Source organism: Petromyzon marinus, chromosome 58 (assembly GCF_048934315.1).
Source record: "Petromyzon marinus isolate PM22_M1 ecotype Great Lakes invasive population chromosome 58, UKy_Petmar_22M1.pri1.0, whole genome shotgun sequence".
NCBI lineage: Eukaryota > Metazoa > Chordata > Hyperoartia > Petromyzontiformes > Petromyzontidae > Petromyzon > Petromyzon marinus.
In genome coordinates this window covers 5,651,581-5,673,132 of record NC_133724.1, presented here as the reverse complement: position 1 = coordinate 5,673,132, position 21,552 = coordinate 5,651,581, and the positions used below count along the sequence as shown (strand labels likewise).

The window sequence follows — 21,552 nt, the reverse complement described above, 5'->3', positions numbered from 1 at the left end:
AGGGCAGTGCCGGATGAAGCTCGTGCGGGGCCTGTAGCCGATGTTATAAATGGGCCCTAAATAAAATAAAACACTTAAATATTAAAACGCGATTATTTTTTTTAAATTTGCATAATAAAGTAGTTGTATATTTTGTATTTGCCATACAGCCCAGATAATACGAAAAATCGCTAACCTTAAAGACCCAGTCATTTTTCGATTTAAAGCTATTGTGATTGCAAGGATTCATCTTCTTTGGTTCTTTCGGTAAAGTCACGTAGAATGAGAATAAAATAATAAATTAATAAAATAACACAATAAAATTCTGTCGTCCCGACAGGTCTGTTCCTCTCACCTGAAGAAGGCCACTTGTGTTGTGGCCGAAACGTCGTGAGAATTTTATTGTGTTATTTTATTTTATCAATTTATTATTTTATTCTCATTCTACGTGACTTTACCGAAAGGACCAAAGAAGATGGACCCAGTCGTTCATAAAAGTTGAAGGCGGTATAGTACTATAGTAATAGAGCAAGTGCAGAATCAATGAAGAATTAACGTCGTGATTGATTTATTTTAATGTAATTTCATGGTATTTCTACATACGTGAATTTACCGAAAAAGCCCAATGAGCAAATGCAGAATCACTGAACCGGAAAATGATGGCTTGAAAGCGTTTAGCGCGGGGGCCCTTGAAAGCGCCGTGGCCCGTAGCAAACGTGGCTACTTTTTCCTACAAGGATAATCCGGCACAGCTCCACGGTACGGAGCTAATGGGTCCGCGCTTTTTAAACTTGAGAGAGAGAAAAAAAGAAACACAAACGGTTAATAAAAAAAGAAAAAACATCGTCTTTTAATTTTCCTGCGTAAAACAGTTTGGGCCAGGTAGCCCCGTGCAAGACGCAAACATTTTCAAAGTCCGGCCAAACACGGCCCGAGGCAACGGCGACGTCGACGCCTTCATCCAGCAGTGGAATTGCGCCACGCGCTAGGGCCCGAAATTATTTCCGACCGCCGTCACCCGATCGCGGCGGGAGCTCTGCGAATCGCCGGCGGCTTAATCGTTTTAGACATCGCGGACGACCTTCATCTCGCGCCCGCCCGCGTTCTGCCGGGACCGATGTGTATTAAAAAAAAAAAAAAAAATTGTGGGTCGATACTTGCTATTTCCCAATTTATTGCCGGGCGGACTTTCGTGATAAATTACGTAGCCCTGGTGGCAGGGCGATGGCGCGCACGCGCGCGTTAACCCCAACTCCACCGCCTCCTCTCCCTTGCCGGGCTCGTTTTGCATGCACGGCAGGATCAATGCATCGAGCACCTCGAGGCAGGCGATGTCTTAGAACCTTCCCCGGTAACCACCCCCCGTTATCCGAGACGGCTCTCACCTTCGCACCCGATTGGCTCGCAAGCGACGACATCGCATTTATCCCAGGCCGCGTCGATTAAGACCGAAACAGCAGGAGGATTTTCTCCACAACTCCGTGGCTGTCCGGCTGATGATGATGATGATGCTGGTGGTTGTTGTTGTGGTTGTTGTCAATACCAGCGAAACGTAAATGTTGCAGTGGGTTTACTCTCCAACACACAATCGGTGTGTGCTATACTAGTATACTACAGTATACACTACACTATACACTACACTATACACTACAATATACACTATTATACACTACTCACACGGAGACCCCTAGACTCACACGGAGAACCTAGACTCACACGGAGACCCCTAGACACACATGGAGACCCCTAGACTCACATGGAGACCCCTAGACTCACACGGAGACCCCTAGACTCACATGGAGACCCCTAGACACACATGGAGACCCCTAGACTCACACGGAGACCCCTAGAAACACGGAGACCCCTAGACTCACACGGAGACCCCTAGACTCACACGGAGACCCCTAGACACACACGGAGGCCCCTAGACTCACACGGAGACCGCTAGACTCACACGGAGACCCCTAGACGCACATGGAGACTCCTAGACTCACACGGAGACCCCTAGACTCACATGGAGACCCCTAGACTCACACGGAGACCCCTAGACTCACATGGAGACCCCTAGACTCACACGGAGACCCTAGACTCACACGGAGACCCCTAGACTCACACGGAGACCCCTAGACTCACACGGAGACCCCTAGACTCACATGGAGACCCCTAGACTCACACGGAGACCCCTAGACTTACATGGAGACCCCTAGACTCACATGGAGACCCCTAGACTCACACGGAGACCCCTAGACTCACACGGAGACCCTAGACACACACGGAGACCCCTAGACTCACATGGAGACCCCTAGACTCACACGGAGACCCCTAGACTCACGGAGACCCCTAGACTCACACGCAGACCCCTAGACTCACACGGAGACCCCTAGACACACATGGAGACCCCTAGACACACGGAGACCCCTAGACTCACATGGAGACCCCTAGACACACACGGAGACCCCTAGACTCACATCGAGACCCCTAGACTCACACGGAGACCCCTAGACTCACATGGAGACCCCTAGACTCACACGGAGACCCCTAGACTCACACGGAGACCCCTAGACTCACATGGAGACCCCTAGACTCACACGGAGACCCCTAGACTCACATGGAGACCCCTAGACTCACACGGAGACCCCTAGACTCACACGGAGACCCCTAGACTCACACGGAGACCCCTAGACTCACACGGAGACCCCTAGACTCACACGGAGACCCCTAGACACACACGGAGACCCCTAGACTCACATGGAGACCCCTAGACTCACACGGAGACCCCTAGACTCACACGGACACCCCTAGACTCACACGCAGACCCCTAGACTCACACGGAGACCCCTAGACACACACGGAGACCCCTAGACACACGGAGACCCCTAGACTCACATGGAGACCCCTAGACACACACGGAGACCCTAGACTCACATGGAGACCCCTAGACTCACACGGAGACCCCTAGACTCACATGGAGACCCCTAGACTCACACGGAGACCCCTAGACTTACACGGAGACCCCTAGACTCACATGGAGACCCTAGACTCACACGGAGACCCCTAGACTCACATGGAGACCCCTAGACTCACACGGAGACCCCTAGACTCACACGGAGACCCCTAGACTCACACGGAGACCCCTAGACTCACACGGAGACCCCTAGACTCACATGGAGACCCCTAGACTCACATGGAGACCCCTAGACTCACACGGAGACCCCTAGACTCACACGGAGACCCCTAGACTCACACGGAGACCCCTAGACACACACGGAGACCCCTAGACACACGGAGACCCCTAGACTCACACGGAGACCCCTAGACACACACGGAGACCCCTAGACTCACATGGAGACCCCTAGACTCACACGGATACCCCTAGACTCACACGGAGACCCTAGACACACACGGAGACCCCTAGACACACACGGAGACCCCTAGACTCACATGGAGACCCTAGACACACATGGAGACCCCTAGACTCACACGGAGACCCCTAGACTCACACGGAGACCCCTAGACTCACATGGAGACCCCAAGACTCACACGGAGACCCTAGACTCACATGGAGACCCCTAGACTCACACGGAGACCCCTAGACTCACACGGAGACCCCTAGACACACACGGAGACCCCTAGACACACATGGAGACCCCTAGACTCACACGGAGACCCCTAGACACACATGGAGACCCCTAGACACACACGGAGACCCCTAGACTCACATGGAGACCCCTAGACACACATGGAGACCCCTAGACTCACACGGAGACCCCTAGACTCACACGGAGACCCCTAGACACACACGGAGACCCCTATACTCACATGGAGACCCCTAGACTCACACGGAGACCCCGAGACTCACACGGAGACCCCTAGACACACATGGAGACCCCTAGACACACATGGAGACCCCTAGACTATCTAAAGCTGCAGCTGGGGCTGGAGCTCAGACTGGCGCTGGCCCTGAAGCTGGGGCAGGACCTAGTGCTGGAGCCGCAGCTGGAGCCAGTGCTGAAGCTGAAGCTGGCGTTGGAGCCTGCGCTGGAGCCTGCGCTGGAGCCAGTGCTGAAGCCGGCATTGGAGTCTGCGCTGGAGTCGGTGCTGAAGCTGGAACCGCAGCTGGAGCTGGCTCTGGAGCTGGAGCTGGCTCTGGAACCGCAGCTGGAGCCGCAGCTGGAGCCGGCGCTGGAGGTCCCCTCTGCGGCTCGGCGAGCTGCGCCTCCGGGCGCTCGCTCCAGAGCGAGAAGCGCGTCCGTGCGGGGAAGCGCTTGGTGGCAGAGCAGCACAGGCAGCGCACGGAGACGCGGCGGTGCCGCCGGCCTGGAGGTCCGCACACGGACAAAGGTTCTCCCCTCTCCCCGTACAGCCTCAACGGACTTTTGCGGGGGGGGGGGGGGGGTGGGGCAAGTGCCGATAGCGAGCACGCACGCGGAGCGGCAGGGCGTTGAATTACACCGCGCCGCGTCTTACTGCGGCGCATTCAATTACAGGTTTCAAGCGGCGAGTGACTTTATCCCAACAACAACAACCGCCATTCGCCACCAAGTGGCGGTGACGTCACCGCGGCGCTTGTGCCAGGCCATGTGCACCCTGAGGCCACGTGAAGTGTCGAACGCCCGCTGGCAGGAGATCAAGGGGCATACCCAAGTGCCACGGGTCGACTGAGATGACTGAGATGACTGGCTGATGCACCACCTGTGCCCCCTACTGTGCCAACTTGCTGTGCTTTAGCCACCCGGCGCTCTGCTCGTTGTTGTGAGCGTCGCTCCTCCGCCCTCCGTTGTTGTTGGAGGGCGACTACCTCCAACTGCCCAGTAGCATCCTTCACGAGCCTCCTCCACAGAGGCCGATCTTGACACCGCTGGTACCAGTCATCAGCAAGTCCACTCAGCTCCACGTCCTCCTGTACCACATCACTCCATCTCTTCTCTAGGCCGTGCCGCGCCCGTTTAGCCCCCTCGATCCGGCCGAACAAAAGCTGTTTCGGCATGCGGTGGCTGGGCATGCGGGCTACATGACCCAGCCATCGCAGCCTTGCCCGCCGGAGGAGCTCACCGATGGGACCTTGCCCAGATCTTTCAAGGATTTGTGAGCTCCTCACACAATCCAGCCTGGTTAAACCCAGGATGGATCGTAGGCAGGCTAGCCTAAATGTTTCTAACCGGCGAAGATGTTCCATTAGGGGGGTTCACATTTCGCAAGCGTAGAGAAGGGAGGGAATGACCGTGGCCGAGAAGACCTGAAGCTAAGTGTGGAGCGACAGACCAGGTAGCTTCCACACAGCGTTACACAACCGATGAAAAGATATTGCCGCTCGACTGATTTGGAGTGAAACCTCTGCTGTTAAACTGGAGCCGGTCATAAGCATACTGCCCAGGTATGGCAAACTCTCCACTCTCTCCACAACTGCCCCATCACCGATTGGGAGTTGTGGGGGTGGAGTGTCCGATGGTACAAAATACCCAGGCAGGTGCTTAGTTTTGGTGGGGCTGATGGTAAGGCCCCAACTCTTAGTGGCACGCTCCAGTCTCAGCAGCAGCGTCTCCAACTCCTCCTCTGAATGAGCAGCTATTACCAAATCATCGGCATACATAACATGGTTGAGCAATTGGGAGCCATCCCATGACCGTACCCGGGCATCGATCAGCCTCCCATTATATCTGTACCATATGGAGATTCCCCCGGTACAGCTATTGAAGGCTTCACGAACTACGTGGTCAAAATAGATCTTAAATAATGTGGGAGCCAGAGGAAATCCCTGTCGCACCCCAAGGTATACAGGGAATGGCTCTGACTCCCGGCCACGTAGTTTTACCCGGGCCCGCTCACCATCATGAAGGTCCTTAATGATCGTGAGCAGAGGGTCAGGTACTCCAAAAGCACGAAGAACAACCCAGAGCCCAGGCCTACTGATGGTATCATAGGCCTTGACCAGGTTAATAAAGCAGAGATGTAGGTCTTGCTGGAATTCCCTACACCTCTGCTGTAGTAGACAGACAGAAAAATATGGCATCTGTGCAGGACCGCCCTTTCCTGAAACCGCATTGGGGCTCCGCAAGCCTCTCCTCAGCGTGCCTAGTAAGGCGATGTTGAATAATCCTTGCCAGGACCTTTCCCGGCACACTGAGGAGTGAGATGCCCTTGTAGTTGTTAGTCTGTGCGGTCGCCCTTCTTAAAGAGGGGGACCACCAGGGCATCCTTCCAATCCTGCGGAACCCGTCCAGTGGTCCAGACTTGTTATGATGTCATATAGGGCAGTCTGTGCACAAATGCCACCCTCCCTCAGCATTTCACTTGGGACATCATCTCTGCCCGCTGCCTTTCCTGATCTCAGACTCCGGATCGCCTTCAGTACAGACACACACACACAGACACACACACAGACAACAAAGACAAAGATCCCCCGTATAGCCTTAACAGACTGTAGGGGCAAGTGGTGTTAGCGAGCACCTATGAAGGCCGGATCGGTACACGAGGGGGTGGGTGGCCAGCACCACGCATGACTGCCTTTGTCTCCCTAGTGGCAATGTTTACACACCGCACCAGGTACTCATTTGAGGCTGAGTCGACCTAGGGGAGGCCCGGGACCGGTTCAGATAATCGCCACTGGTGTTGGCCGTGAGCGGGAATCGAACCCGGGTCGCCAGGTTCACACACACAGACACGCGCACAGACACATAGACAAACGCACAGACACACACAAACACACCTACAGACACAGACTAACACACACAAACACACACAGACACGCACACAGACACATAGACAAACGCACAGACACACACACACACCTACAGACACACAGACTAACACACACAGACTGACACACACAGACACGCACATAGACACATAGACACACGCACAGACACACACATGTAGTGATGGTAGCATCACTACTGTGTACACACGCACAAGTGTGACGTCACTATGCGGGGTAGCGTCATTACCACGCGGGTCTACACACACACACACATGACGTCATCCCGGCTGGAGGCGGGAATGACGTCAGTGCCGGTTCTGGGCTCCGGGAGGCCACGAGGGTGGTGTGAGGCCGTGGCACTCTCTGTGACCCCGGCTAGACACGTGACTGGATCCCAGTGGGGGCCGGGGGCCTAGGGGGCACCTCGGGGGACACGTGGACAGCAGGGGGGCTTCAAGAGGGTTCTCAAAGGGAGGCGTGGACTGGGCGGGGCCCGGGCACGCCGAGGCCCGTATAAGCAGCCTCCTCACGAGGTTCGAGGCTGCCCGTATCAAGAACGAAGATGCATCGTGAAGACGCCAAGAGGAGTCAAGCCTCCAGTCAGCGGACCTGGCAGTAGCCCACCTGGCTGGGTCACGCTAGAGTATCTGAGAAGTATGTGTTAGCTAGAGTAGGTCGGTGGTCACCACCTTATGCGCAGTGTTATATTACTTACCGTTCTAATAAATGTGTTGCCTCACAAGGAGTTGTGTGTGCACCTAATTCGAATCCACTACACACACACAGACTAACACGCACAGACACACAGACACACACACGCACAGACACACACACCCACAGACACACACAGACACACACAGACTAACACGCACAGACACACAGACACACACAGACACACACACGCACAGACACACACAGACACACAGACTAACACACAGACACACACAGACTAACACACACAGACACACACACCCACAGACACACACAGACACACACAGACTAACACACACAGACACACACACCCACAGACACACACAGACACACACAGACTAACACACACAGACACACGCACAGACACATAGACACACACACAGACACACAGACTAACACGCACAGACACACAGACACACACACCCACAGACACACACAGACACACAGACACACACAGACTAACACACACAGACACACACACGCACAGACTAACACACAGACACACACAGACTAACACACACAGACACACACACCCACAGACTAACACACCGACACACAGACACACACAGACACACAGACTAACACACACAGACACACACGCACCTCTCAGCCTGACGGTGGCCGTGACGCCAGGCACCAGCAGGGAGCTGCAGCGCTTGCACACGTTCCGCTTGATGGACGGATCGCTGTCACGAGCACAACACAAAGAGAAGCCAGCGTGGGTCCCTGTGACTCGTCCACCCCGTGTGGCTAGGAGATTTCGATTTAAAGCTTTCGTGACTGCAATGATTCATCTTCTTTGGTTCTTTTGGTAAAGTCACGTAGAATGAGAATAAAATAATAAATTGATAAAATAAAATAACACAATAATATTCTCACGACGTTTCGGCCACAACACAAGCGGCCTTCATCAGGTGAAGGGACGAGACTGTCTGGTAGGACAGCGCTGGAGTGAAAGAGCCACGTTCAGATCACGACCTTTAAGCTGTGTGAGAGGAAACAAAGCGCCTTGACAAAGGAATTAGCATATAATTTAGCATTCAAATGGCTGAGTGATTAGCTTGTGACTGGTCACAGAAATAGCTATGTTAAAAGTTAAAGCATACACATCCGCAGAGGCACCCCTTGATAAAGGAATTAGCATAGAATTTAGCATTGAAATAGCTAAGTTAAAGCATACACATCCGCAGAGGCACCCCTTGACAAAGGAATTAGCATAGAATTTAGCATTGAAATAGCTGAGTGATTAGCTTGTAACTGGTCACAAAAATAGCTACGTTAAAGTCAGAGCATACACATTCACCGAGGCACTTAGTACAAATCAAACAGGAGAATTTAGCATTGAAATAACTAGGCGAATTTAGCATTGAAATAACTAGGCGAATTTAGCATTGAAATAACTGAGTGATTAGCTAGCTAGCTAAATAACTGAGTGATTAGCTAGCTAGCTAATCACTCAGCTATTTCAATGCTAAATTCTATGCTAATTCCTTTGTCAAGGGGTGCCTCTGCGGATGTGTATGCTTTAACTTTTAACATAGCTATTTCTGTGACCAGTCACAAGCTAATCATTCAGCCATTTCAATGCTAAATTATATGCTAATTCCTTTGTCAAGCCACTTTGTTTCCTCTCATACAGCTTAAAGGTCGTGATCTGAACGTGGCTCTTTCACTCCAGCGCTGTCCTACCAGACAGTCTCGTCCCTTCACCTGATGAAGGCCGCTTGTGTTGTGGCCGAAACGTCGTGAGAATATTATTGTGTTATTTTATTTTATCAATTTATTATTTTATTCTCATTCTACGTGACTTTACCGAAAGAACCAAAGAAGATGGCTAGGAGATGTTAACTACCTCGCCTGGTATACAGGGGGTCGTGGGTTCGATCCCGACCCTGACGCCTGCTGCTGCTGTATATTTGGAGTTTGCGTGTCTCTCTCTCTGTCTCTCATCATCACGGTGGCTAGGAGATGTTGACTACCTCGCCTGGTCTACAGGAGGTCGTTTGTTTCCATCCCGACCCCGACGCCTGCTGCTGCACATCTGGAAATCCGCGCGTCTCTCTCGCCGTCTCTCTCTCTCTCTCTCTCCCGGTGGTCGCGTGTACTTCTCTCCTCGTCCTCCGGTTTGTCCCTCCCCGCGTGGAATCCACGCGGCTTAGCCAGAGCTTGGCCATCTGTGGGCAGGTCGCCTCGGACAAAAGAGCTCCACAGGGGGGCTCGGCGGGCCTCACGCGGTCAAGCGAATGCAGGTTTGATTTTCGAGCGTGGACCTACCTCTTTATCACCAGCCGGCGCCCGATGGTCCTCATGGTGTGGGTGTAGAACCGGACCAGCTCCTGGTTCTCCGGGTTCTGCGCCAGCACGCAGTGCGCCGCCTGCACACAAAAGGAGAAGGTCCCCCCCCCCAGCGTAGCCTTCAACAGACCGTTCGGGGCGAGCGCTGGCGAGCGGAGCAGCACGTTGAGGCCGGCACGGCACACGAGGGGGGTTGGCGGGACAACACCGCGCCCGGCCGACATCGGCTCCCTAGCGGCGACGTTCACGCACCGCACCAGGTACTACTCATTTGAGGCTGGGTGGAGCTGGTGGAGGCCCAGGACCGGTTCAAGAGAATCGTAAACCGGCGTCGGTGGCCGCGAGCGGGAATCGAAGTCGGGTCGCTGGGTTCACGGCGCTCGAGCGACTGCAAAAGGCAAAGATCCGCCCCGACCGCAGCCTTCACGGGCTGTTGGGGCAAGTGCTGTCGGCGAACACTGTGGGTCAGATGGAGCCAAACCAACGCTACCACAGTGGGGGGGTTAAAGTGTTAATGCAAGAGGCTCACAGAGCCAGACTCGAGGCTCCCGCAACGGAGTTCAGTCGTCGTGCAAACGACGCAACACGGTAACCATGGGGCCCGGGAACGGATTCTAAATTCCATCCGTGCGGAAGCCGAAGACTCTCGACCAAAGTCACACGCGTTGTTAGGTTTCCCCCGCTGCCCGGTAGCTCTCCGGTTCCCTTTCACACGAAGCAGCCCCCGTCCACCCCCCGGGCGAGCGCGAGAGGGAGAAACGCTCTATCCCCGTGCTGACTTGGAGCGGCTTTGGGATGTCACGTTTTTTTTTTCGCCGTTAACCGCTGACTGGGGGTGGGGGGTGGGGGGGGGTGGTATGTGCGGAGGTAATAAAACAATAAAAATACTAAAGTCGTGGAAAATAAACGGGACGTTCCCGTTAATTGACTTGGCTCCCAAGGCAATAAACGCAAACCAGACGAAGATTAATAATTATCGTTGTATCAGCGGCGGCGGCGGCGGCTCCGTCTCGACGTCGCTGAGCGAGAGAGCGCGCCCAGGGGTCTCAGTTACCCCGGGGGCAATAACGCGGCGAGTCGATGGCGGACGCGATAAATAAAACCAACTCGACTGGGGAGGGAATGTAAATGCGTGAAAACGCAATGAAAGTGGGGGCTGCAATAACCTTCAGCTTCCGTCTTGAGCATTTCTAAGAGCAGGCGATGAGAGGGGCGTGCGTCCGTGCGTGCTGGTGTGCGTGCGTGCATGTGCGTGTGTGCGTGTGTGTGTGTGCGTGTGTGTGCGTGTGTGTGTCCGTGGCCTGTCAGCTAGTCCTCCAGCGAACGTTTGTCCCCAGAGGTGGGTTTGAGTAAAACCACCGCCGGGGGAGTGGAATGAACGCGAGCGCTGAAAGTGTTCGTTCGCAGTAGCAGCAGTGGTCGCAGTTGCAGCTGTAGTAGCAGCAGTAGCGGCAGCGTTGGTGGTAGCAGAAGCAGTGGGAGTAGCTGCAGGAGTAGCAGCAGCAGTAGCACGCAGCAGTAGCAGCAGCAGTAGCAGCAGTAGTAGCAGCAGTAGCGGCAGCGTTGGTGGTACCAGAAGCAGTGGGAGTAGCAGCAGGAGTAGCAGCAGTAGCAGCAGTAGTAGCAGAAGTAGCGGCAGCAGTAGTAGCAAACAGCAGTAGCAGCAGCAGCAGTAGTAGCAGCAGTAGCACACAGCAGTAGCAGCAGCACACAGCAGTAGCAGCAGCAGTAGTAGCAGCAGTGGTAGTGGAAGCAGCAGTAGCAGCAGGAGCAGTAGCAGCAGTAGAATCTGAATCTTTATCCTGGAGAAATCCGATGAGCTGTGAAGCTCTTTTTTCTGCAGATGTGGCTTTGCTCTCTGTTGACCAAACTGGTGAGGTATGGTCAAATAATGAGCGGTGGTGCAGCGGTTAGCGCGCTGCGCTCCAAACTCGGCGACCCGAGTTCGATTCCCGCTCTTGGCCAACACCAGCGACGATTGATTATCTGAACCGGTTCTGGGCCTTCCCCCTAGGTCGACTCAGCCTCAAATGAGTACCTGGTGCGGTGTTGCAATAAACATCGTCGCCACTGGGGGAGACAAAGGCGGCCGTCCGTGGTGTTTGGCCACCCAACTCCCTCGTGTGCCGCGCCGGCCTTCATAGGTGCTACTCGCTAACAGCACTTGCCCCTACAGTCCGTTTAAGGCTATACGGGGGATCTTTGTCTGCGTGTGAAATGATAGCTGCTCACCTGGTAAAGGTAATTCATCCTCTGAAAAGACTCCTTGTCCCTTGTCTGCGGTTGCTTTTTTGACATTCTGGCTTTTAAATTCAATTAATTTCCACCACCACCATCTGCTGCTGTCGCCACCCGAGAATCTCGTCACCCAGATCCGCAAAGATCGCCGCCGCCGCCGCTGCTGCTGTAGACCAGAGTAGAAAAAAAAAACACGGACGAATAATAAACACCTCGTCATTCGAGACCCGAACATCGGGAATCCAGAAGATCGCCGTTACCGCTGCTGCCGTAAATCAGGGTGGCAACAGCACGGAAAGGTGGGAACCCCACCTCGTCATTCGAGACGCAGACATCGGGATTCACAAGATCGCTGCTGCCGTAGATCAGGGTAGAATCAACACGGAACGGTGGGAACCCCACCTCGTCATTCGAGACGCAGACATCGGGATTCACAAGATCGCTGCTGCCGTAGATCAGGGTAGAATCAACACGGAACGTTGGGAACCCCACCTCGTCATTCGAGACGCAGACATCGGGATTCACAAGATCGCTGCTGCCGTAGATCAGGGTAGAATCAACACGGAACGTTGGGAACCCCACCTCGTCATTCGAGACGCAGACATCGGGATTCACAAGATCGCTGCTGCCGTAGATCAGGGTAGAATCAACACGGAACGGTGGGAACCCCACCTCGTCATTCGAGACGCAGACATCGGGATTCACAAGATCGCTGCTGCCGTAGATCAGGGTAGAATCAACACGGAACGGTGGGAACCCCACCTCGTCATTCGAGACGCAGACATCGGGATTCACAAGATCGCTGCTGCCGTAGATCAGGGTAGAATCAACACGGAACGTTGGGAACCCCACCTCGTCATTCGAGACGCAGACATCGGGATTCACAAGATCGCTGCTGCCGTAGATCAGGGTAGAATCAACACGGAACGTTGGGAACCCCACCTCGTCATTCGAGACGCAGACATCGGGATTCACAAGATCGCTGCTGCCGTAGATCAGGGTAGAATCAACACGGAACGTTGGGAACCCCACCTCGTCATTCGAGACCCAAACCTCATCGCACCTCCTCCTGGGCTTTGACGTTCCACCTTCTCCTCGAAGGCAATGGTGGTGGTGGTGGAACCATCAACCACATCATCAGAACATCATCATCAGGAGGCCAACGCGACATCTCCGCCATCGAATGGAATATTCAAAGCCGCAGGCACTAGCAGTGCGAGAGTGGCCATGCAACCCAAACTATGAGCCGTACTGTAAACCCATAGAGGTACATAAGAGACGCACACAGAGATACACATTCGTCGAGATACACAGACACAGAGATGCGTAGAGATTCATAGAAACCCATCGAGATGCAGAGATACGCATAACGATACGTGGATACACAGGGAGACTCATAGACACACAAGGATGCATAGAGATACATATCCATATATGTAAAAGGTAAAGTTGTGATTATGTGTTGTCTGTTCAAAATGTTTAGCGTACTTCCCGACATGCAACAAACTTGAAATTTGCCATGTGGGTACTATCCAGACTGTACACCATGCAAACATTATAAAAATACACTTTTTTTGGGGGGCGGGCGGGAGCTCAATAATGCATTTATTTTTTGCACGGCAAGTGAGCTGTAACGTCAAATCTGTCACGTGACCCTCGCATGTGGAAGCGTAACGCATTGTAGTGTAGCGGTTAGCGTTGTCTGTGTGTGTGTGTGTATCTGTGTGTGTCTATGTGTGTGTCTGTGTGTGTGTGGAAGCGAAACGCATTGTAGTGTAGCGGTTAACGCTACGCCGCGCTACGAACCCGGCGACCCGAGTTCGATTCCCGCTCACGGCCACCACCAGTGACGATTATTTTAACCGCTCCTGGGCCTCCCCTAGGTCGACTCAGCCTCAAAACGAGTAACTGGTGTGGTGTGTGAACATCGCCACTGGGGAGACAAAGGCGGCTGGGCGTGGTGGATCAAAGTTCCGGGCGAAGCCGGACAGTACAGCTAGTAGATGCACACAGACACACAAGGACGCATAGAGATGCACAGATACCAATAGACACACAGAGATACACAGAGAACCATGCTCATATAAATACACAGAGATGCATTGAAGACAAGTCACAGAAGTGCTATGTGACCGTGCAATCCAAACTGTGGACCGCACAGTAAATCATCCACTGTGGTCTTGGCTCCAATTACGGTGGAAGAGCGACATGGGTTCAGTGTGAGTCTATGGGTCCAGTGTTAGTCTATGGGTCCAGTGTTAGTCTATGGGTCCAGTGTTAGTCTATGGGTCCAGTGTTAGTCTATGGGTCCAGAGTTAGTCTATGGGTCCAGTGTGAGTCTATGGGTCCGGTGTTAGTCTATGGGTCCAGTGTGAGCCTATGGGTCCAGTGTTAGTCTATGGGTCCAGTGTGAGCCTATGGGTCCAGTGTGAGCCTATTGGTCCAGTAATAGTTTATGGGTCCAGTGCGAGTCTATGGGTCCAGTGTGAGTCTATGGGTCAGTGTTAGTCTATGGGTCCAGTGTGAGTCTATGGGTCCAGTGTTAGTCTATGGGTCCAGTGTTAGTTTGGTCTATGGGTCCAGTGTGAGTCTATGGGTCCAGTGGTAGTCTATGGGTCCAGTGGTAGTCTATGGGTCCAGTGTGAGTCTATGGGTCTGGTGTTAGTCTATGGGTCCGGTGTTAGTCTATGGGTCCAGTGTTAGTCTATGGGTCCAGTGTTGGTCTATGGGTCCAGTGTGAGCCTATGGGTCCAGTGGTAGTCTATGGGTCCAGTGGTAGTCTATGGGTCCAGTGTGAGTCTATGGGTCCAGTGTGAGTCTATGGGTCCAGTGTGAGTCTATGGGTCCGGTGTTAGTCTATGGGTCCGGTGTTAGTCTATGGGTCCGGTGTTAGTCTATGGGTCCAGTGTTAGTCTATTCGTCCAGTGGTAGTCTATGGGTACAGTGTTAGTCTGTGGGTTCAGTGTGTTAGTCTGAGTGTTAGTCTGAGTCAGTCTGAGTCAGTGTTAGTCTGAGTGTTAGTCTGAGTCAGTGTTAGCCTGAGTGTTAGTTAGAGTGTTAGTCTGAGTCAGTTAGTCTGAGTGTTAGTCTGAGTCAGTGTTAGTCTGAGTCAGTGTTAGTCTGAGTGTTAGTCTGAGTCAGTGTTAGTCTGAGTCAGTGTTAGTCTGAGTGAGTGTTAGTCTGAGTGTTAGTCTGAGTGTTAGTCTGAATGTTAGTCTGAGTCAGTGTTAGTCTGAGTGTTAGTCTGAGTGTTAGTCTGAGTGAGTGTGAATCTGGGTGTTAGTCTGAGTCAGTGTGAGTCTGAGTGGTAGTCTGAGTCAGTATTAGTCTGACTGTTAGTCTGAGTCAGTGTTAGTCTGAGTCAGTGTTAGTCTGAGTGTTAGTCTGAGTGTCAGTCTGAGTCAGTGTGAGTCTGGGTGTTAGTCTGAGTCAGTGTTAGTCTGAGTGTTAGTTTGAGTGTTAGTCTGAGTGTTAGTCTGAGTAAGTGTGAGTCTGGGTGTTAGTCTGAGTCAGTGTTAGTCTGAGTGTTAGTCTGAGTCAGTGTTAGTCTGAGTGTTAGTCTGAGTGAGTGTGAATCTGGGTGTTAGTCTGAGTCAGTGTGAGTCTGAGTGTTAGTCTGAGTCAGTGTTAGTCTGAGTGTTAGTCTGAGTGAGTGTTAGTCTGAGTCAGTGTTAGTCTGAGTCAGTGTTAGTCTGAGTCAGTGTTAGTCTGAGTGTTATTCTGAGTCAGTGTTAGTCTGAGTGTTAGTCTGAGTGTTAGTCTGAGTCAGTGTGAGTCTGAGTGTTAGTTTGAGTCAGTGTTAGTCTGAGTGTTAGTCTGAGTGTTAGTCTGAGTCAGTGTGAGTCTGAGTGTTAGTTTGAGTCAGTGTTAGTCTGAGTGTTAGTCTGAGTGTTAGTCTGAGTGTTAGTCTGAGTCAGTGTTAGTCTGAGTGTGAGTCTGGGTGTTAGTCTGAGTGTTAGTCTGAGTGTTAGTCTGAGTGTTAGTCTGAGTGTTAGTCTGAGTCAGTGTTAGTCTGAGTGTTAGTCTGAGTGTTAGTCTGAGTCAGTGTGAGTCTGGGTGTTAGTCTGAGTGTAAGTCTGAGTCAGTGTTAGTCTGAGTGTTAGTCTGAGTGTTAGTCTGAGTCAGTGTGCGTCTGGGTGTTAGTCTGAGTCAGTGTTAGTCTGAGTGTTAGTCTGAGTCAGTGTTAGTCTGAGTGTTAGTCTGAGTGAGTGCGAGTCTGGGTGTTAGTCTGAGTCAGTGTGAGTCTGAGTGTTAGTCTGAGTCAGTGTTAGTCTGAGTCAGTGTTAGTCTGAGTGTTAGTTTGAGTCAGTGTTAGTCTGAGTGTTAGTCTGAGTGTTAGTCTGAGTCAGTGTGAGTCTGAGTGTTAGTTTGAGTCAGTGTTAGTCTGAGTGTTAGTCTGAGTGTTAGTCTGAGTCAGTGTGAGTCTGAGTGTTAGTTTGAGTCAGTGTTAGTCTGAGTGTTAGTCTGAGTGTTAGTCTGAGTGTTAGTCTGAGTGTTCGTCTGAGTCAGTGTGAATCTAGACTAAACCGATTGAGGTCTGCGCTCCGTCAACGGCGGAGGAGTCGGACCAGGAGTGGGGAACGTCCGTCCCGCGGGCCGTATAAGTTCTGTGAAATCATTTGTTGTGGCCCTGCCAAGGCAACTGCAGGCGGGACTCAAAATTAAAATCTAGGAGCAAACCTGTAAAAGCAGTTGCGAGTAGTAACATCATCAAAACCGGCTAAATTCACACGCCTGCCCAAAGAGAAGCAGTTCCAGCCAGCACATTAGGGGTGAGTTAATTAAATGTTTTGATCAAATATAGCGGGCTAATTTTTAAGTTGAGAATTTTGTATGGCCCGCGAATGATGTTATATAAATATCCAAATGGCCCTTGCAGAAAAACGGCGTGGTCCCTAAACTGTGTAGTCGCAGGCGCCACGTGTTGCTACCCAAGTAGTAGCTACTACATATATAGCTACTATATATGTACTATATATGTAGTAGCTACTGCTACATACGTAGTAGCTACGGGCACCGCACTTTCAAGGGCCCAGCGCTAAACGCTTTCAAGCGATCAATTCCGGTTCGGTGATTCTGCACTTGCTCTATTACTATAGTACTATACCGCCCTTCGACTTTCAAGAACGACCGGGTGTTTAAGGTTTAGCGATTTGTCGTATTACCTGGCTTTGTAGCAAGTGAAAAAAGTACAATTACTTTACTATGCAAGTCAACAATTCGTGTTTTAATATTTACGTTTTTTTAATTATTATTATTTAAGGCCCCCTTTGTAGCATCATCATGCTACAGGCACCGGCACTTAGCTTCATCCGGCACTGTTCGCTGGCCATCATCATCAACAACAGCGAGCTTCAAGACGCCACTTTCTGTACAACAACAACACAATTCATCTTCTTTGGTTCTTTCAGTAAAGTCACGTAGAATGAGAATAAAATAATAAATTGATAAAATAAAATAACACAATAATATTCTCACGACGTTTCGGCCACAACACAAGCGGCCTTCATCAGGTGAAGGGGGCGAGACTGTCTGGTAGGACAGCGCTGTCCTACTAGACAGTCTCAGCACTGTCCTACCAGACAGTCTCGCCCCCTTCACCTGATGAAGGCCGCTTGTGTTGTGGCCGAAACGTCGTGAGAATATTATTGTGTTATTTTATTTTATCAATTTATTATTTTATTCTCATTCTACGTGACTTTACCGAAAGAACCAAAGAAGATGAATCATTGCAGTCACGAAAGCTTTAAATCGAAACACAACAATTGCTGCACAAACTGCCTTGTCTCGTCGAGATGGGAATGGATCGGTGTTTCATAGTTGTATTTATTTTGGTACAGCCCTGTGAGCCATTCGGCTCTTGAATCGGGTGCAACCGCAACAAACAAACAAAAACATGAACAAGAAAAACATCTTAAAGTGACTTTGCGCATGTGCAAACAGAAAATCCAACTTTAATCCTACTTCCGATGTAAAGCTATCTGCAAAGTCAGACTAACACTCAGACTCACACTGACTCAGACTAACACTCAGACTAACACTGACTCAGACTAACACTCAGACTAACACTGACTCAGACTAACACTCAGGCTAACACTCAGAATCACACTGACTCAGACTAACACTCAGACTAACACTCAGACTAACACTTAGACTAACACTCAGAATCACACTGACTCAGACTCACACTGACTCAGACTAACACTGACTCAGATTAACACTCAGACTAACACTGACTCAGACTAACACCCAGACTCACACTGACTCAGACTAACACTCAGATTAACACTCAGACTAACACTCAGACTAACACTCAGACTAACACTCAGACTAACACTCAGAATCACACTGACTCAGACTGGTTTTCACACCTGATGACGATTGCTTTGTTGTTGCAATCGAAACGTCGTGTTTTATTTTATTTTTTATTACTTGTATTATTTCCCTTCTACGTTACTTTACCGAAAGAACCAAGACTATGTACTCCTACCGTGCCCCCCTATCGTGTTGATGTTTGTTGTTGTTACTTTATTACCCGCCTCGACCACACGTCTGTGGATAAAAAGAGCTTTACAGCTCATCGGATTCCTCCAGAATAAATCATGATTCTTATTACCCTTTTGGTTATGTCGGTAAAGTCACGTAGTAGGTATAAAAAATAAAAATATATAATCACGTTTCGGGCGCAACACAAGCAAGCTACATCAGGTGCTTTCCCACCCACGTGACTTTACCGGAATAACAAAAGAGTAAAGATTCCTGCAGTCAAGAAAGCTTCAAATAAAAAAACATGATTCTTATTCTGTTCATCTTAATTATAATTTCCACTCCTATCGTGTCTTTATGGTGTTGTTGTTGTAACGCTCTTACCCGCTGTGGATAAAAAAAAATAAAGAGCTTTACAGCTTATCGGATTCCTCCTCCAGTGTATTAAAAAAACACAAAGATTATCATTCGTTTGAGTATTTCTCTTCCCTTAAAGCTTCCGCGGAATTCCACAACGCACTTCCCATCCCTCCGTCTCTCCCCACGTGTTTAGCCACACACGGGGAGGGGTGGGTGGGGGAAATAACAGACAGCAAGATCGCTCGTGTTGCGAGCGGAAACGTCGTGGGGGGTGGGTTTTTTTTTGCTGCCTTTATTATTTTCAATTAATTTGTAATTGTATTTTATTACGTATTTAATATCTACGCGACTTTACCGAAATAACGAAAAATTAACGCCACACACACACACACAAAAAAAACCACACACCAACAACCCGGAAGTAATCACTACCCGGAAGTGATCCTTACCCGGAAGTGGATGCACACCCGGAAGTAACCGCCTCTTCCGCCACGTGAGTCGGCGTCCCGTTGGGAGGTCCTTGCAGATTACGAAGGTTGCGTCCGAGTTGCGTGCAAGTTGCGTCCGAGTTGCGTGCCAGTTGCTCGGACCGACTGCGACCGTTGCCGCCGTCTCTTGTACAAATGACGGCGGCCGTGTGAGTCGAGGCTTGTGGGGTGGAGGGAGGGGGGAGGAGGAGGAGGCAGAGGGGGGTTACGGCTTGTACCGCCACCACCACCCACCACCCACCACGAGAATCTCTCCAAACATCGCGACCTGGCGCCGTTCGCGATGTGGTGCCGGGTCGTCGCTGGTGAGTGGAGGTGGAGTGTGTGTGGAGGTGAGTGTGTGTGGAGTGTGTGGAGTGTGTGGAGAAGTGTGTGTGTGGAGTGTGTGTGGAGGTGTGTGTGTGGAGGTGTGACTAAAGCACAGCAGGTTGGCACAGTAGGGGGCACAGCCAGTCATCTCAGTCATTCGACCCGTGGCACCTGGGTCTGCCCCGTGACCTCCTGCCAGCGGGCGTTCGACACTCCACGTGGCCTCAAGGTGCACATGTCCTGGCACAAGCGTCGTGGTGACGTCACCGCCACTTAGTGGCGAATGGCGGTTGTTGTGTGGAGGAGTGTGTGTGTGTGGACGAGTGTGAGTGTGTGTGTGGAGGAGTGAATGAGTGCGGTGACCGGGGTAACCTTGAGGCTGTAGGACACCACGTGGTTGTTGGCTGTGCTGTGGGAGGGCGGCTGTGGAGGGAGGCTCTGTGAAGGACGCTGCTACCGGGAAGTTTGGAGGCAGTCGCCCTCCAGCAACAACGGAGCGCAAAGAGGAGCGCCACTCACAACAACGAGCGGAGCGCCGGGCGGATAAAACGCAGCAAGTTGGCACAGTAGCGGGGGGCACAGGTGGTGGTGCATCTACCAGTGGTCATCTCAGTCAGTCGACCCATGGTACCTGCTGGGTCTGTCCCGTGACCTCCTGCACCTAGCCTGGCACAGTAGGGGGTACAGCTGGTGGTGCATCGGCCAGTCATCTCAGTTAGTCGACCCATGGTACCTGCAGGGTCTGTCCCGTGACCTCTTCCTGCACCTAGCCTGGCACAGTAGGGGGTACTGCTGGTGGTGCATCTACCACTCATCTCAGTCAGTCGACCCATGGCACCTGTAGGGTCTGTCCCGTGACCTGCACCTAGCCTGGCACAGGGGGGTACAGCTGGTGGTGCATCTACCGGTGGTCATCTCAGTCAGCCGACCCATGGCACCTAATGGGTCTGTCCCGTGACCTCCTCCTGCACCTAGCCTGGCACAGTAGGGGGTACAGCTGGTGGTGTATCTACCAGTGGTCATCTCAGTCAGTCGACCCAATGGCACCTGCAGGGTCTATCCCGTGAACTCATGCACCTAGCCTGGCACAGTAGGGGGTACAGCTGGTGGTGCATCGGCCAGTCATCTCAGTCAGTCGACCCAATGGCACCTGCAGGGTCTATCCCGTGAACTCATGCACCTAGCCTGGCACAGTAGGGGGTACAGCTGGTGGTGCATCGACCAGTGGTCATCTCAGTCAGTCGACCCATGGCACCTGCAGGGTCTATCCCGTGAACTCATGCACCTAGCCTGGCACAGTAGGGGGGTACAGCTGGTGGTGCATCTACCAGTGGTCATCTCAGTCATGGCACCTGCTGGGTCTGTCCCGTGACCTCCTGCCAGCGAACCTCATGGCGGGACCCCGGGGTCCCGTTAGCCCCCGGCTCTCGCATGAACTGCGTGGCGACGTCATTTTATGTCCGTCGAAGGCGAACGACACGGCGATCTATTCCTCTCGACGAGCTCTGCGCGACGCGCTAATCAACGTTTCAAAGTTTCGTTCGTGACCACGGCATTTGTCCTCACCGCTGCGCTCGGGCGCGACGCGGCACCGGAGCGATCCGCGCCGGGAGGGTCGCGGCGTTCACGTGCGCGGTGGGACGGAGTCGCCAACAATCAATGGGTTACCATTGTTGACTTCCGTTTACTCGGGACCCCGGGGGTGCTGACATGAGGTTAACTTCACGTGATAGCCTCAAAGTGCACCTGGCCTGGCACAGGAGCCGTGGTGATGTCACCGTCACTTAGTGGCGAATGCCCCGGTATTGGAATTGATGGGTGTGGGTGTGTGTAGAGTTGTGTGGGGGTATGTGTGGTGTGTTTGTGTGGTGTATGTGGAGTTGTGGGGGTGTAAGGGTGTGTGGGTGTATGTGGTGTGTGTGTGGGGGTGTGAGGGTGTGTGGGTGTATGTGGTGTGTGTGGGGGGGGGGGGGTGTGGTGTTTGTGGTG

General features: G+C 52.1%; 2 protein-coding genes across 4 annotated transcripts in view; one reads left to right on the top strand and one right to left on the bottom strand.

Annotated features, from left to right (window-relative positions):
• Window positions 1–811: 811 nt before the first annotated feature.
• LOC116955128 (ribonuclease P protein subunit p21-like) lies at window positions 812–19,505 on the bottom strand. Of its 3 annotated transcripts, XR_012929761.1 has the most exons (6): window positions 18,791–19,505; window positions 11,915–12,086; window positions 9,662–9,762; window positions 7,991–8,073; window positions 3,013–4,296; window positions 812–2,894 (listed from the first exon to the last, which is right to left on the bottom strand). XR_012929761.1 is itself a non-coding variant. In XM_032976134.2 (5 exons), the coding sequence occupies exons 2-5, from the start codon at window positions 11,978–11,980 to the stop codon at window positions 3,923–3,925; spliced, it is 624 nt and encodes a 207-aa protein (XP_032832025.2). In that variant the 5' UTR covers window positions 11,981–12,086; window positions 18,791–19,505; the 3' UTR covers window positions 812–3,922. The 3 variants fall into 3 exon arrangements, 2 of the variants coding, with proteins under 2 accessions (XP_032832025.2, XP_075908997.1); XM_032976134.2 differs by having other exon boundaries at window positions 812–4,296; XM_076052882.1 differs by having other exon boundaries at window positions 812–4,296; window positions 11,915–12,083.
• COX10 (cytochrome c oxidase assembly factor heme A:farnesyltransferase COX10) overlaps window positions 18,547–21,552 on the top strand; it is a 40,634-nt gene continuing 37,628 nt past the window's right edge. The window contains exons 1-2 of the mRNA XM_032976073.2: window positions 18,547–18,552; window positions 19,414–19,559. Of these exons, the coding sequence (XP_032831964.2) occupies window positions 18,547–18,552; window positions 19,414–19,559 (152 nt within the window). The remainder of the gene's footprint in view (window positions 18,553–19,413; window positions 19,560–21,552) is intronic.

Coding starts and splice junctions, on each gene's coding strand:
- LOC116955128 (XM_032976134.2), bottom strand. CDS start 11,980: ATGTCAAAAAAGCAACCGCAGACAAGGGACAAGGAGTCTTTTCAGAGG. Junction 9,763..11,914: donor GGATGAATTACCTTTACCAG/GTGAGCAGCTAT, acceptor TTTTGTGTGCAG/GCGGCGCACTGCGTGCTGGC. Junction 4,297..7,990: donor GGCCACCGTCAGGCTGAGAG/GTGCGTGTGTGT, acceptor GCGGACCTCCAG/GCCGGCGGCACCGCCGCGTC.